Genomic DNA, 16,721 nt, shown 5'->3' with positions numbered 1-16,721 from the left:
AGAAGGAAATAATGTAGGGATTAGGTACCCCCTTGCAGGCCCTTCTGGGTCCTTGGGCAGTACCTTAACAGCTGTCTCCTGGACATGCCACATAGAAGACCGCACCTCCCCAGAAGAAAAAGGATTGGGCAGTGTGTTTAGATTTGCACACCCTCCAAAAAGCTGAAAACTAATACAACAAGGAAACGCCAAAAGAAGATTGATGATATTGGTCTTTTGCAAGACAGAAATCAGTGCTGCTAGGAGAGAAATGCCACCTGTTAAACATAATGCAGATCAAAACTGCCTCAGTGACACTCAAGTCACACACACCACAGCATCACAGCTCTGAGAAGAGGCAGACAGTGCTTCTCAAGTATACAAACCTGCCAGCCCAACACGGCCCATAAATTTGTGAATGTATCTGAACTAGGGCATTCAAGATCAAAATCCACTTTTAAACACCCATACTGCTAAGTGGAGCACAGAGTACATGCAATCATCCTTTGTACCTGCAGGAACTGCCACAGGAATCAAGTCCACCAGAAGGACTCAGTCTGCTTCCCCAAAAAATAACTTTCCTCTCCGCAAAAGGAAAGGAGACAGTAACACGGATCTGATACCAGCATTCAAGCGTTACCACCCACTAGATGCTCTTTCTGCCACACTCCAATTACTCCAAAACATACATGGGAAGACTAAGGTATAAATGGGCCAATATGCACTAGTAAAGAGAGATAAATTAGAAAAACTTGTTATTTTACCATCATGCTCTCTACAGACAGGTCTAGAGCACTTTCAGGAAGCAAGACACTGTGTCTTATCTCAATAGGAATGAATAATTCATCCACACTTTAGAAAACTCCCATTCTTACCCTCAGCAATGAATACAGTGATGTAGTCACATGAATAAGTACACAAATATAATGGAAGAGAGACAGGCTGAAAACACTGCTCCTGCTAGTAAACATACCAACACATAAGACAAAGAAATCTGTTTGGCAGAGGGATCTGGTTCTCTCTCTTTTTTGGTAATATCTTTTAACTTAAAAAGTAGCTGCATTGGAGTAAAATAACCAAGCTCAAGATAGTCACAAAAAATAAAGGATGTATTTTTCTCCAAAGATCAAAACCATAACTAACATAAGACATTCATATCAGAGAAGTTCAGTGTCCAGAAAAACTTTTCTGCCATATAAAAAAAAGATACTGTAATTGCTTTACTGCTCAAGAATTTCTTTGCTCAAACTGCTTAATTCTTCTCTCACAAGTTTTGTCAGTAACTTGCTTTTAACTACAATGTACAAACAACTATTTTTCACCACCCTCATCTTATCTAAAGCTCTTCTTTTGTTCTGGAGAGTGTTGTTGAATGCTCCTCTATAAATTTGCTCAAATGCTCTAAATCTCTGTCCCCGCCTTCAAATTTAATAGGGTTGTTCTTCTTGTCTCTTGGAGCAAAGTAGATAGTAGGGAATCCTTCCACTTTGTAGTGGTCACTCATCACATCGTTGGCAGTAGCATCCATCTTGGCTATGACTATATTTTTCTCATTCTTGTATTTTTTGCCTAGCTCGGTATACACAGGTTCTAGTTTCTTGCAGTGTCCACACCATGGGGCATAGAATTCTATGAGAACATCATTCTTTGGATCCATTACTATGGTATCAAAAGTTTTACCCACTACCACTTTCACAGGCCCTTTATTGTTTTTTGGCACTGGTTGGGACTTCACAATAGGCTTCAGTTTTCCTAGAAAGAAGCAAAACACACACCATTGTTAGAATATAGTAAGAGCAATCCTTATGCTTTCTCCCAAAAATAAAGGGCAGAAGCACGTTCTCCCACCAGGGAAAATGCACTGCACCAGTAAATGAGCTCAACTCTGCATGAAACATAGGCTAGCTTGCTGGTGACTTTTTGGCACAATAACTTTCTGAAATACGGGCAACAACCTGTTTCACAATTCCCTTGAACCTTTCTCCATCTATGGCTGTCCATCCAAAACTTAAACAGTAATTTATTATACTAGTCCCAAATATGAATGATCAGCTTGCACTTCAAAGCTGCAAGAACATTTCAGGCTTGCCAAACATGCTCATTGTTAGAATATAGCTAGATGCCACAGCATAGTCCAAGCAAAGTTAATGAACTGAGATTAAGGGAAAAAAAAAAAAAGGAAAAAAAAAAAGAAAAGAGAAAACCAAGAAAACCACAAACACACAAGAAATATCCAAAAGCTTTAAGCCATAGAGTACTGTAAGGTTTCACATATGACTTTATTGTACTCACAGCCTCAGGAAAAACTCTTGGAAGGTATAACAAAGCAAATGGCTTAGAGAACCCTACTTGTAAAATCGTACCTTTCTTGAATGCCAGTACAAATTGCCTGAGTACATCAGAGTCAAACTCTTCTGGCTCCATGGCGTACTTCTTGCCACCTTCATCCAGAATGGCGACATTGACATCCTCTCCACTCTCAAGGAGACCCAAATCTTTTATTTCAGAAGAATAATCTTCCTCATCAGAAACAGCAAACACATATTCAGGGTAGTCCTTGGCCACTTCCAGGACTTTGCCTCTCCAGTACTGAGTAGCTGAAAAAACAGAACACAATACCATTGGTAATTTCTAGTTACTGCTTGCTTCCTCTCAAAGTGGAGAATGAGTAATCTTAGCTAACTTACCAACACGATAGTCAAAACTAAAGTCTACAGAATAATAGACAACCACTAGAGGACGCTTAGCATATCTTTTAGCATCATTGGAAGGCTTCCGATGACCAACTAGAGGCAAAGCATGTTTTAGCACATGCTCTTTAATCTCTGATCCATCTGTAGAGTCCTGCTTTAAAAAAAAAAAAAAAAAGATGAAAAGAACCTTCAGAAAAATGGATTAAAGTGGCATTTCTGTTACACAGTACTGGAAACTAATATTGATGCATGCATGAATTAGAAAGAGGGGCATGTTATAAACAATGCCATCACCTTATTCTTCAAATCCTTGAGCACTAGAGACAATTTAGTATTCTACCCCTAAAATGAATATTGTAATGGGAAATCATTATTTGATTACATAACCTCCAGGTTTATTTTATAAAGCTTTCTCAAACAAAGCAACAGAATTCCAGGCTACAAACAGGCTGCCTCATATCTAGTGGAGTACTTCCAATAGGAAGACGCCAATTGCTCGCATATACAAAGAATGAAAACCTTAAATCCATGCACAAACCTTCTACTTTGGACCAGCTACTCACTTTAAGATCCAAAACATGCATCTTGGGCTCGTGCTTTGACTGAAATTTTTCTGGCTGCATGACAACCACTTTTCCTGGAGATACTTTCAATAGTTTTGCAATCTCGCTGCTGAAGGTGTGGTGGAACTTGTAATCTTCTCTTAAACCATTAGCTGAAAAATTTAGGTTAAGGAGAAGAAAGTCATCACAAACTGAACTGAGAGCCTCCTGACTGAAACCCTGAGGCTGAACTGCAGGGGAACTCTTTTCCTGTTTTCAGTGGGACATAGAACAACCTAGTCTTGGAGAACAGCTCTCATCCAGGGGTGAGAAGCATGTGAAAACACATACAATTTGAGTAGCTGTTCAACAACCTATGTGCTTGATGAGATAGTCTACATATCTAAAACTTTGAACAGCTTCCAAAACATATACAGTGAAACAGCTAATTGCTTTTCAGTCTCCGACCTTTTGGATTCCCCCTCAAATAACAGAAAGTGGAGTTGGAAAGGAATTCACAAGGTCACCTAGTCAACCCATTTGCTTTGAGGCAGTCTGGGAAACAGTTCTTGATCTTTACAAAATCACAGAATGATTGGGGTTGGACAGGACCTCTGGAGATCATCTAAGTCTAACCCACTTGCTAAAGCAGGTTCACCTAGAGCAGATCACACAGGAATGTGTTCAGGCGAGTTTTGAATGTCTCCAGAGAAGGAGACTCCACAACCTCTCTGGACAGCCTGCTCCAGTGCTCTGTTACCCTCAAAGTAAAGAAGTTTCTCCTCATATTCAGGTGGAACCTCCTATGCTGCAGCCTGTGCCTGTTGCCCCTTACCCTGTCACTGGGCACCACTGAAAAGAGTCTGGTCCCATCCTCCTGACAGCCACTCTTGAGGTATTTATAAGCATAAATATGGTTCCCCCTCAGCCTTCTCTAAGCTGAAGAAACCCAGCTCTCTCAGTCTTTCCTCCTAAGAAAGATGCTCCAGACCCCTAACCATCTTTGTATCAGGTTGGTACAAAAGGAATCGTGTTTTTTGCATAACTGAAATTTGCCAAGTGATACTGGAATACATTCTTAAATGCGTGCCCAATTCTTCTCCACAAGAACGCCCAACCACACATTGCACAACCAATGCTTCAAAAGTTGAACAAACTGGGCTACAAACTTTTGCCTCATCCATGATATTCACCTGACCTCTCACCAACTACCACTTCTTCAAGCATCTCGACAACTTGTTGCAGAGAAACTGCTTCCACAAACAGCAGGATGCAGAAAATGCTTTCCAAGAGTTTGTCAAATCCCGAAGCACACACTGTTATGCTACAGGAATAAACAAACTTATTTTTGGCAAAAGTGTGTTGATTGCAATGGTTCCTGTTCTGATTAATAAAGGCATGTTTGAGCCTAGTTATAATGACTTAAAATTAACAGTCCAAAACTGTAATTACTTTTGTGCCAACCTAATAGCTCTCCACTGGACACTCGTTAGTAATTCCTTGTCCTTCTTAAATGGGGGAAGCCCAAAACTGGACACAGCAGGCCAGAAGTGGCCTCACCAGGGCAAAGCAGAATAACCTCCCGTGACTCGCTGGTCACACTCTTTCTTATGCAGCCCAGATTACCATTTGCCTTCTTGGCCACAAAGGCACACTGCTGAATTCATGGTCAACCTGTTGTACACCAGGACTCCCAAGTCCTCTGCAGTGCTTCTTTCTAGCAGGTCAACCCCTAACCTGTACTGGTGCCTGCGGTTATTCCTCCCTAGGTGCAGGACCCTGCGCTTGCCGGTTCTTCTCTGCCCAGTCCTCCAGCCTACCCAGATCTGGCTGGATGGCAGCACAGCCTTCTGGTGTTATCAACCACCCCTCCCAGTTTCACATCATCAGCAAACTTGCTGAGAGTGCACTCAGTCTCTTAATTCAGGTCATTGATGAATAGGCTGGACAAGACTGGACCCAGTACTGACCCCTGGGGAACCCCATTAACTACAGGCCACAAACCAGACTCCACACTGCCATCCAGCCAGCTCCCTGTCCATCTCACTGTCCACTCATCCAACCCACACTTCCTGAGCTTACCCATAAGGACATTGTGGGACACAGTGTCAAAAGCCTTGCCAAAGTCAGGGTAGACAACATCTTGCCATGCCTGAGCAACCAAATCAGCTCCTAATTAAACTAGAAATGATGGCAGCCCCAGAAGCATGTATAGCCAGAGGAGACAAATTGCCCATATTGCTCTCAAGGCTCTGGCAAAAACAAAGAATGGCTGCAAGTGTTTTGATCATGTGAGACACAGAGATTGATTAAAGTGACTGAGCACTTTGAGTGCTTAGCCTCTTCTGTGTGGTAGCCAATATCATTAAAAGGACTGTAAATGTGTCATGTTAAAGCAGTTTTTAAGAATAAACATTATGAGGAATGGTTTAGCTAAACTGATCAAAGATGGACGATGATTCTTTCTCCAGGCTGCCCACTCCAAACAAGTTTGGGAGAGCCCAGCCTCTAGAACTGTCAGATATGAAACAAGCAATAGCAGATGACAAAGCTAGCAAGATTTTAAGCCAAGAAGTTGCAATTTTTTCCTCAGCTAGGAATTTTGGTTCCTTCTAGTCTGCATATTTTTAGGGACACAGTACCAAGAGAAGCCATTTCCTCTAACTGGCTGATATGCTAGTTATAGTCTCACAACCTGGTGTGAGCTTTTTTCTCGAGTACAAGTGAAAGATCATCTTTCAGTCTACTTCCTCTTCAACCACCCCCACTGAACCAAGAGCAGAAAGAAGGTTATCTCTCCATGCCCAAAGTCCTGGACAGGATCTCAGCAAAACACACATTAGTATTTTAAAATATGCTTTACCTGCTTCCTGATACAGCTGGTAGGCTTTGTCATTTTCACCACTGAAGACACCAATGATGATGACATCATCCCCATCCCTCAGAAATTCCTGTACCTGCTTGGTAGCCTGAATCTGTTTGGATGGAGGACCAGCCTGTTCAATCATGTAGTCAACAATACCTATGAAAAAACCCACCCCCAAAAAGTTGTTTAGAACATGTATTCAGCTGAAAGGTTCAGGCATTCAGTCTACAACATCACTTAATACTGCATTTTCCACAGACACCTTTCTTTCGGTGCAGCCCTCCCACAATAACTAAAAGACCAAATCAGCAAGACCTCAGTCCAAGCTTTTAAAGCTGCAGTTCTGGCTATTCCTTCAGGTTGGTTTCAGAAGAGGTGACCAAGCACCAGTTCCATGCATATCAGCTGATCTTTCAAGTAACCTTCCTTTCTTAAGTTCTGGACCCTTCACTGTCTCCTGACCCTGCTATGAGCCAAAGCTCTACTTGGATAGTCTAAAGTCTTCTCTCTTATTAAAACCTAATATTGAGCACTTTGCCAGTCCTTATGGCACACTCCAGTGCAAACAAAGGCTGCCCATTTACTCGTACTGCCACTGCTTTGCCATGTGTATTTTACTTTATATCAAAAGGAGCTTATAATACCACTGTAAGATGACACAAGGATTAAAGACTAATTAATACTAGTGGCCTATGTAGGTATGAGAGCACATTTTTTCAGGTTTCCCCAACTACCATTGCTATGATGTTAACTAGTCTGCAAGTCCTATAGGTATGTCAAAACATTTGTGGTCAAACCCTCAGAAAACTAGAAAAAGCAAAAAAATGCAGTACCGTATTTTTCCCGTGGACCATTGTAGTCATAAGGTTTGCCCTTGCGAAAGATTTTCAGAGTTGGGTAGCCTGTAACATCGAATTTCTTTGCGAGCTCAGTTTCAGCAGTGGCATCAACTTTAGCCAGGGGAATAGGAGGTGTGCGCTTGCTGAGCTCCTGGGCAGCCTTCTCGTATTCTGGAGCAAGCCTTTTGCAGTGTCCACACCTAGGGGAAGAGAGAGGAGGGCTGTTTTTACAAGCCATGGGTCCTGCTAGGTACTTTCTACCTCTGCATTGGCAGAGTTAAGTCTTCCACAATGGAAAAAAGTAGAAATGGGGTTATTCAGTCTACAGAGGACACTTCAGTCTAGGAAGACTCTCCAATCTGAAACTAGCCTCTATGTCTGGCCCCACACTACTACAGGTAGTTTCATTTTTAGAGGCCACTTTTAAACCAAGGACCAAACCCTTTGGTTTTCAGTATCTCTCAAAATGTTCCCAAATTAGTAAATAAGGAGAATCTTCAGTGAAGTTTTGGAGACCACCCCTTGCTGAGCAACAGATCCTGTCTAGTCAAGTGATTTGTAATGTGATCCTAGTTCCAGATTAGAAGGAAGGTACACCAGAGCTACACATATCTGCACAAGGTAAGCCTCTTTAAAAGAGGCATAACAACAGAAAACAAGTTCACCAAGCGTGTTCAGGCCAGCTGTGCTAGGAAAGTACAGGTGGCTGCCTTCTTGCTTACCATGGAGCATAGAACTCCACCAGGATTATGTCAGCACCATTCACAACTTCATCAAAATTATCCTGGGTCAGTACCAGGGTAGCTTCAGGTGGAGGGGTCCAATTGGGGTCAGAAACCTCCTTTACTTTGGCCACAATTGCTGAAATACAGTTCAACAGTTCAGTTAGCAAGTTCGCATTATCATACCAAATGCAACAGTTGGTATCAAGAATGGTCTTAGGCCAAAGCTTGCATGTCAAGCTTACATGAGAAGACTTTATTAATCAAGCTCCTCTGTGCTTTATTTCATTGTTGGTATTGCCAAGAAAGTCTTCTCTTCAACCCATAGAGCATCTTACGCTGATCTATACTTTGCAGCACCATGGCACGTGAATTCCATCTCAAAACAGACAGAAAAGGTTGTTTTTCCTCTCTGACTGAAGTTGGACACATTCATTAAGCAAGAACATCAGAACAAGTGGTTTTCAATATACAGACCAGATGTTTCTTAATAACTGACTCTTCAGCAACTATCCTCTTCTAGTCAAGTCCTAACACTAGAAAACTTCCATCGCTAACAGCACTACGCACTACCTGCAAATTTGGCCTTTAGCATGCAGCCAACTTGGAAGGCAGGCAAAATTTTAGCCTTCATATTATTCTGCTTAAGATAAAGTAACTTCAGATCAGATCAAAGTCCTTCAAAATAGTCACATTAAGAAAGAAAACATGCACGTCTTTGGCTTCTTACAGAGAATTGTAAAGGACTAATATTTACCATCTTCCGTTCGAGAACCGTCATAGTCAACAGGCTGGCCTTTTTTCAGGATTTTGATGGTTGGGTAGCCACTGACATCAAATCGACTTGCTAGTGAAGTGGCTGTTGTAGCATCTACTTTGGCAACTGGAATGGGAGGATCATTTTCCTTCAGAGTTTTGGCTATCTTTTCATATTCAGGAGCAAACTGCTTGCAATGGCCGCACCTGTCAGAGGAAGGTACAAGTAGACACATAAATGAGTGGCAGACCCGCAGGAATATTTTGCTATTCTGCATTTTCCGAATGCCTTCTGACAGATGTTCACAAAATCAACATAAGAATGCTTGTCTTGTTATGTTTTCAGATCACAAAAAGGTAGAGAATAACTGTAGCTAATGTGCTGTTTTCTCAAATCCCGAGTTGTTTTTTTTTTTTTCCCATTCAAAAGGCAACACATGTATGTTTTATAAAGCCATTGTAAAAAAAAAACCCAAACAAACAAAACAATAATTCCTTTCAAAACAAAATTTCAGGCCTTGTACTGCACTTTTCCTCCCTCCCTATCCCTCCAAATATGGTCTCATTCAGACTTCAGCTTCTGCCTAATCTAGGTTCATCTTCTCTACACAGCACACTAAATTGAACTTAAGGGAAAAATGAACCAGTAGTTAAGTTGGTCTAATGAAATCTCATACCCATCATAGAATCAAAATGCCTGCTCTCTCTCTGGCTAAAACAGAATCTTTGGGAAGAAGAGAGGCTTCTGCTGCAAAAGCTGGCATGACAGAAGATATCAGTGTAAGGAAAGCTTGACAAGCTGAAGAAAAAACCAGGAAAATTAAGAAAAATTAAAAAAAAGAGGGAAAGTTCTGTGTAGCAGACAGCCTGTACTCCTCAGCCTCTCAAGTGGTAGGAGGAAGAGAAAGAAGATAAGTGCTTAGTCTGTGATGACTACACATCTTTCTGCTCAGATATATTAAGCTTCATGTTCAGTTTTCATGCAGACAAACTACAGCTGCAAAAATAGTGCCTACTGCCAAGCAGGGATGGGTTTATCTCTAAAGAGAGTGGTTTTATTTAAAATGCAAATCCACCTCAAGCAAGACGATTTTCTCCCCTCTGTTTGAAGACTAGAAAAGGACTAATGAGTATGTCATCTTTAGATCAAAAAGCCACAAACGCAGAGGTTTTGATTGCAATATTAACTCAACAACTTGACTGCAAATATATTCTACTCCTGTTTCCCCCCCTCCCACTAACCATCCCTATTATTTTCATCCATAAGAATGCAAGACAAGATAAATTCTGGCCTAAAGTCTTTGTCTCAGTTGTATGCAGGTAAACCCATTGTAGGTCTCCTGAGCATACCAGTGTTATACTGTGTACCTTGGTACAGCAGCAGAATTATCATCATCAGGTAGATGCATGAGGCACTGTTTAAATTGACATTACAAACAACCTATGTCCTCATTCACACAACACTCTTCTGGCAAGGACAGCAATTTGAACTTCAGAAGGAAAACCTAGCAATTTCCCTGCTAAGGAAGTCCCGTACATTCCTTCATCTAGACGAGTAAGTACACAAGTTCTTAATGGGCCAGCACAAGGACATGATAGCAGGCTGCAAGACCCCACTGCATAACTTCTCTGGGGCTAACTGGGACTGTCTCTGCTCACTGACAGGCACAGAGCAGGAATGGAAACAGAAAGAGCAGGCTGTTTTATGTTGCACTGCATGAGGACAGGGAAAGGGTTATCTCCACACCACCAGAACTGCCTCCCACCCTGGACTACAGGAGTCCAATGCTTCTCCTGCAGGCAAGCTACTCCTATGTCACCTTCAAAATTGCAACCCAAGCTCAGTTTTTAGGAGTGTGTCCTGCATCCAAAGAGGTACCACAGGCTGTGAACTCACCATGGTGCATAAAACTCCAGCAGCACAGTGTCCTTGTCCGCAGTAAAGGTATCAAAGTTTGCATCATTCAAGACTAATACGCCATTTTCTTCTTTAACTTCAGAATCATCATCTTCCTCGTCTTCGTCATCTTCATCAGCAGCATCATTGTCATCACCAGTGTCTTCTGTAACAGATTCTGGAAAAGTAAAAATGCAATAGGGATTAGATTATGACAAGTTCAACACTAAAGTAACACTACCAGGTTAAAGATGATATCCTGTGGTTAAGAAAAAGTATCAACATAGGTTAGTTCCTGCTCCACATGACAGCTACCTCAGTTTGCAAAGAGCTTGCACTCTGATGTTTGACCAGTCCCATCTTTGTCCACGCTATGCCAGCTAACAATATCAATATTTCAGTAATGTGTCAACATTTATTCCACTCTTCAGGACAAACTAACAAAACAGACACAACAAGAATTAATGCATACAGATCTATGTGACAATCCCTACCTGTTGGGCAGCTTGTTGAAATGTGGAAAGTGTGGCACCAGACACGTTTTCTTGGGCAAAAAGGACAAACAGATGATACCTGAATTCAAACAGAAGCCCTCCATCACGCAGCAAACCAGCTGTCATTCAGACCCAGCAATTTGCGGTTGGAAAAATTAGGTATCTTGTACTAAAATAGCAGATGTTATCTGTCCCCAGTGCTTCTGTTGTACCCTTACTTGCTAAATCTGTAGCATGACAATTGCTGTGCTCTGCCTTTCTGAAGCTCTAATCAACAGACAAACTTGCTATAAACTCAAATGCTATCTTTTCACTCCTAGCAAGGTAGTTTAGAAGCAGCATTTCAAAATCATGTTTCTGTTTCTGACTGCTCAATCCCACCCCCTGCCATCTCAGTATATCTTGCTTTCAGTTACAGTGATGTTTCAGGTATGCAATTCATTAAAGAGGCTTTCCATCCACAGGAGCATGACCCTGCTCTGGGTCAGCATCAGGTTGCAGTGTGAGTGTAAAATCAAATAAGTAAGTGATTGTCACTGGAGTTCCATGAAAATCCATTCCTATATACTTGGCAGATGGAAGGTACTCTTCCAAAATAAATTGAGTGAACACTTCTTCCACAGAACTTTTGGGGAGGCCTTTGATTTAAGGAGACCAAAACTGCTGGTCCAGAACAGGCCTTTCAAGGAGAAAGCAGATTTGCTAAATTACCAAAGCAAAATTAGCATATGAAACCTGAAGCCAGCACATTTCAACTGGTTCGGTTTTTGTTGACTTGGATTTTGAGATAGTTTCTTTAATATCTGATCTTTCAAATGTCCCTTTAAACTTTTTTTTTTTTAAACTGCTATCATTTAAGGCAAGCAGACCTTCTTGAATGACTTTAAAGGAATTTCAGTCATAGAACAAGTAATGAAAATGCCTCATCCCACATGAAAACTGTGCAACAATGAAGCTAAGGCCCTTTCAACTCCTGGGAGTGCCAGGATTTAAAAAAAAAAAAGTTTCTCACTCAAAACTATTCTCAACTTTAATTGGCTTTTGACTAAGCCGACGGGAGTTACTGCAGTAGAACAGAAAATCAAGTACATGTACGTTACTTATTCAGGACAAGAATTCTGAAAATACTGTTTTCACCTGTTAAACTGCAATAGCCATTTTTCTGTTTGAAGAAGTTATTAAAAAAATAAGCCTATGTGATCTCAGAAAACAATATGTGCTCCTGGAGAAAAACATGTTAATTTTAATTAGAACCCAACTTCATACACCACGAAAATATTAAAGCTTCTGATGAGGGGACAGATCACAGGAGATCATTTATCACACAACAGTAGCCACCTAGATTAAGCTTCTTTAATAAATACTATTGTTTCATCTGATCTACAAAGCAGCTAAAAGCATAACTTGCATGTGAACAATGCCTCCTGTGTTGCTGCCTCCGAGTACTTGCACTGAAAGGGTGATTGAACCTACAGCAGTCATGTACTTGCTGCACTGGTGAAAACACTGTTTTTCAGGGGTTTCAGCAGTCAAAACTTCTGCTTAATGTGTGCCCAGCACTTTCGAGGGCTACATTTCACTGCAGGGTGTTCATGGTTGGTCTGTGCCTGAATTCCCTGTGAGTCGTGCAGTGTCCATTGCTTTTCCAAGCAAATTGCTTCAGACTTGATTTTTCCTGACACAAAGGAATGTGAGCAAAACTAGCCAGCCAGTTCTGCTCACGTATTTCTGAAACCAACCACCAGGCTGTGACTCTCATTCCTGCTTACTATGCTAACTACCCACCCCCAAAAAAGAAAAAAAGACCACTGCAGCTACTGTAGTATAGTTTAGAAAGCTGAGAATAAACTATCACCTACAAAAACATCCTGCATAGCTGGAAAATGTTAAACCCCTAGATCTGTGTCTGTGTAGCCTGCCAACATAAAACTTCCTTGAGAGTGATACATTGTCACAGGCATTATATACATCTACTCCTATTCCTCCTCCTCCTAGATGGAAGCAAGGCAGTAGCACCCAACAACAGGATACCAGCTTTTCCTAGCTGTTTTAAGGAGGGAATGCATTTCCAAAAACTAAGTTAACCACACCTAAAAACTTAATTTGTCCTTAACAGTGCAAACTCACTCTTTAGTCTCCAGCTTCACTGACACCTAGGGTTATCATAGCTGCCTCTGATGTGACCTTTAGTGTTGGGACTGAAAGACCTGCTCCAAGTGTAGGAGAAATGGGGCTTTTTTCATTAAGAGCAAAAAACCTCCCTCTGCATTGATGACAACAATTTGAAGAGAACAGAGATAGAATGAGTCTAACTGTGACACCTGAAATGGCAGAAGTAGCTAATAAATATTTGCATAAGACAGCTCATGAAAATAAAATCGCTGAACCCAAACTGAAGTGTCTTTGTTTCTTAAAGCTACTTGCAAAGCAGGTGGACAAACCAATCAGCAACTTCTGTGGCTACAACCTGCCCTCTAGTAAAATATGGACCACTCCCTTTGACTCCAACAAAGCATTTCAACACATTATTAAACATGCCAAAAAACATGATGAAGGTGACACTTATTTTAAGACTTCAGGTACATGCTGCTGGCTGGCAGGCTTTCTTCAGGATGACAGCTACTCTAACAGAAATGAATTCTTACAATAACTTCACTGATCTTTCACCATTTCTAAATCGAATGAAGTCAGTTTTCAGAAATGCAGAAGTCTTATAATCTGTTGCCAGAGCATTCAAAAGCTTTTTTTATGAAAGCAGTCTTCCTCAGTCTTTTCTGTAGCGGATCCTCTACACCTACTCCTGCTACATTTATAGTCCTAAAATTACATCTGGCCCTTTGAAGGCAACCACGAGGCTGATGTGGCCCCCGGTGAAAATGAGTTTGACACCTCGGCTCTACAGGATCCTTTTCCTTTATCAGGATGCAAAGGGTGTAATGGTCATGACCTAAGCTAATCTTGCTGTGAGCATATTTGCTTCATTGTCCGAGTCAAACTTCACTTCAGAAACCATACAGTTCAACAAGCCTGGTTTCATTCGAATTTTTCATGTTCTGAACAATGAATTTACATAAGGTTACTTGCTTGGTGCAAATTAAATTTGTTCAACTTCAAACAGGTCTGCATTTCAAGTGCAAAAACGGAAAACTTTTATTACCTGCATTTCTAAAGCAAAGGCTAAGTAAAGCCTAGTTCATGATACATACACCATTTTGAGATACCCAATAGAAAGAGAAAAATTATTTACATTGTGCAATGGATTAGTGTTCAACTTCCACACAGGAGGAAATACTTTCATCACTGTGCATCTCTGATCCCAAGAACTCATATAATGAGAAGAAGAGCACACATGAAAAACACTGATGAGAGCATGACCCATGAGACAGGTGAGCTTCTACTGTCAGCCACAGGACCTGGGCTTCATTGTAACATCACAGGTGTTACTTCATTGTTTGAAGGTAGTAGAGGAGATCAGTACTGGGCTTTGCCACATGCTCCAAAGTGATGAAAACCAAGTGTTCTAGTTAAAAGTAGAGAAACAAGCATAATACAAAAATCTTCATGTGAAGGTTTTCTTTAATTCTAAGCTGAAATACAGGTATCTCCTTACTGCAGATGCTATATCCTGTTTAAAAAAAAACCCCAAACAATAAACCACAACCAAACCCTGATCCCTACAGATCATGCAGTTGGTCACACAGATAAGGTACCTGAAATAAAAGCATCTGGTCAAGTTTCAGTACCTGATCACTGAGGAAGAATTTGCAAGACAGGAGTTCAGGAGGTCACCCATAATCCCATCTCCTTGAACACTCTCTAATACTTAACATATGGCAGTGTTAATGTAGGATTTCTCAAAATTCACACATCAGCAAAAAAGCAGCACCTTCAAAGGCCTGCCTCCTAAATACAGGCACTAAACTTCATAAATCAGAGCATCTCTGTTTCATCTAATTTTGTAAAGGAGAAGACACATACCAGTGAAACTCAAAGACAACTGGAAGAAATACCAAGAAACTAGCAACACAGAGCCTTCCTTCTGGGAAAAATAAATCATCAGTTTGAAACAGAGTGCACAGATCCCCCGAATTAAGGGGTAAATAAAAGAGCGCTCCCTCTGATAATGAAATTACGAATTTGTTGGTAATTTAAAAGCCGGTAATTACCAGCACGGCTAATTACGAGCTTTTAATTCTGTGTTTATAAGAGGCAAGGCAGATCTACCGCACAAAGGAGAGGCGAGCAGCGCTTTAACAAGCAGCGTTCCCAGAGAGCGGCACCTTCAGGGCGGGGGATCAGCGCTCTGCCTCCGCCGGCTCAGCCCAGCGGCCTGTGGGGAGCCGCGCCCCGCCAGCCCAGCCCCGGCGGCGCTGCACAGGGCCCGGGCTCCCCGCAGCGCCCAGCTCCGGGGCCAGGCACCCGCGCCTCGTGTCCAGTTCTGGGCCCCTCAGTTCAGGAAGGACAAGGAAATGCTTGAGAGAGTCCAGTGCAGAGCCACGAAGATGATTAAGGGAGGAGATCATCTCCCTTATGAGGAAAGGCTGAGGGAGCTGGGTCTCTTTAGCTTGGAGGAGACTGAGGGGCGACCTCATTAATTAATTATATAAAGAGTGAGTGTCACGAGGATGGAGCCAGGCTCTTCTCGGTGACAACCAATGATAAGACAAGGGGCAATAGATATAAACACAGGAGGTTCCACTTAAATATGAGAAGAAGCTTCTTCACAGGGAGGGTAACAGAACACTGTGGAACAGGCTGCCCAGGGAGGTTGTGGAGTCTCCTCTGGAGACATTCAAAACCCACCTGGACACCTTCCTGCGTAACCTCATCTGGGTGTTCCTGCTCCGGCGGGGGGACTGGACTGGATAATCTTTTGAGGTCTCTTCCAATCCCTAACATTCTGTGCCTCTGTGATTGTCTCGCCGGGGGAACCAGCTCGCACACCGGAGGACGAGGCACCCCCGCGCCTCACGGTCGCCGCCGCCAGCCCGCCCCCCACCTCACCTGCACGCAGCCCGCCCCTTGCCCACGCTCACTCCAGGGTCCCCCGCACTCACCTCCGTCACCGTCCTCCTCGGCCGCCGCTCCCCGCGCCAGGAGGGCGATCTGTGCCAGCCCCACCAACAGCAGCAGCACCCACAGCCCCCTCGGCCTCATCCCGCCGCCGCCGCCGCTCCCCAGTGCGCTCCGCTCCGGCCCGCACGGCACGGCACGCCGCGCCCCCTGATTGGCTACCACCCCACGGCACGAGCGCGGCCTACCGAAACAGAGGGCGTGCGCGCCGCCGTGCGTAAAACCAGACGCCCGCTCTGAGGTGCCGCTCCCCCATTGGCTGTCCGAGGCCGCCAACCGCCGGCTGCCACGCGGCTCAGGCGCAGCCACCCTGGGAAAGGGGGCGGCAGCCAGGCAGGAGGGAGGCCCCCAAGGGCAAGAAGCCACATCGCCCTTCGGGATTGGCGGGCTGCCGCCAGGGGGCGGGAAGAAGGCGGGGCGAGAGAGGGGGCGGGGAGGAGCCGGCGGCGGTAGCCTGTGAGGATGCACGACGTATCTTGATGGGCGGGGCTTCTTCCCGCACGGGAGCGTGGCGAGGGGCTGATCTTGGGGGCGGGGCAGGGGGCGGGGCCGTAACCGCGGCCAGCCGTGATTGGGGTTCCTGGTGGCGGAGGCCGCCAAGGTGTATTTAAATAATTTATTATTTAAATTACTTATTATTTAAATAACTTCTCGTTACAGTTTACCTGAAGTGTTCGATAGTGGCGTTGCGCTTGCAGCCTCCCTTAGCGCTTTTGCCAGGCTCGGGGATCAGGCGCGGCAAGTCCGTCTCTTAACACCGTAATTAAGGGCTGTAAGCAAAGCCGTTAACAGGCCTTGGGCACAGCAAGGGGGCGCCCTGCTGCCTCTCTGAATGTCTTAGTGCTTAATTTCTTGTGTTT

General features: G+C 43.3%; 1 protein-coding gene across 3 annotated transcripts; it reads right to left on the bottom strand.

Moving 5' to 3' along the window:
• Positions 1 to 1,153: 1,153 nt before the first annotated feature.
• Positions 1,154 to 16,023, bottom strand: PDIA4 (protein disulfide isomerase family A member 4). Of its 3 annotated transcripts, none has more exons than XM_080338712.1 (10): positions 15,846 to 16,023; positions 10,295 to 10,472; positions 8,399 to 8,604; positions 7,642 to 7,780; positions 6,914 to 7,119; positions 6,078 to 6,236; positions 3,236 to 3,387; positions 2,667 to 2,826; positions 2,343 to 2,576; positions 1,154 to 1,731 (listed from the first exon to the last, which is right to left on the bottom strand). In XM_080338712.1, the coding sequence occupies exons 1-10, from the start codon at positions 15,943 to 15,945 to the stop codon at positions 1,316 to 1,318; spliced, it is 1,950 nt and encodes a 649-aa protein (XP_080194838.1). In that variant the 5' UTR covers positions 15,946 to 16,023; the 3' UTR covers positions 1,154 to 1,315. The 3 variants fall into 3 exon arrangements, with proteins under 3 accessions (XP_080194838.1, XP_080194839.1, XP_080194840.1); XM_080338713.1 differs by having other exon boundaries at positions 2,667 to 2,823; XM_080338714.1 differs by having other exon boundaries at positions 10,295 to 10,460.
• Positions 16,024 to 16,721: the final 698 nt, after the last annotated feature.

Source organism: Nesoenas mayeri (genome assembly GCF_963082525.1).
Source record: "Nesoenas mayeri genome assembly, chromosome: 2".
In the NCBI taxonomy this organism is placed as follows: domain Eukaryota; kingdom Metazoa; phylum Chordata; class Aves; order Columbiformes; family Columbidae; genus Nesoenas; species Nesoenas mayeri.
Note: the sequence above shows the minus strand (reverse complement) of the source record. Positions and strands in the feature narration are given on the sequence as shown.

What these genes read in the sequence shown, in the direction of transcription:
- PDIA4 (XM_080338712.1), bottom strand. Translation starts at nt 15,945, where the DNA reads ATGAGGCCGAGGGGGCTGTGGGTGCTGCTGCTGTTGGTGGGGCTGGCA. An exon ending in CCAGCTGTATCAGGAAGCAG is followed by an intron (nt 3,388 to 6,077) that starts GTAAAGCATATT and finishes TAAATTTTTCAG; the next exon opens with CTAATGGTTTAAGAGAAGAT. An exon ending in TGTACTGGCATTCAAGAAAG is followed by an intron (nt 1,732 to 2,342) that starts GTACGATTTTAC and finishes GCTTCTTTCTAG; the next exon opens with GAAAACTGAAGCCTATTGTG.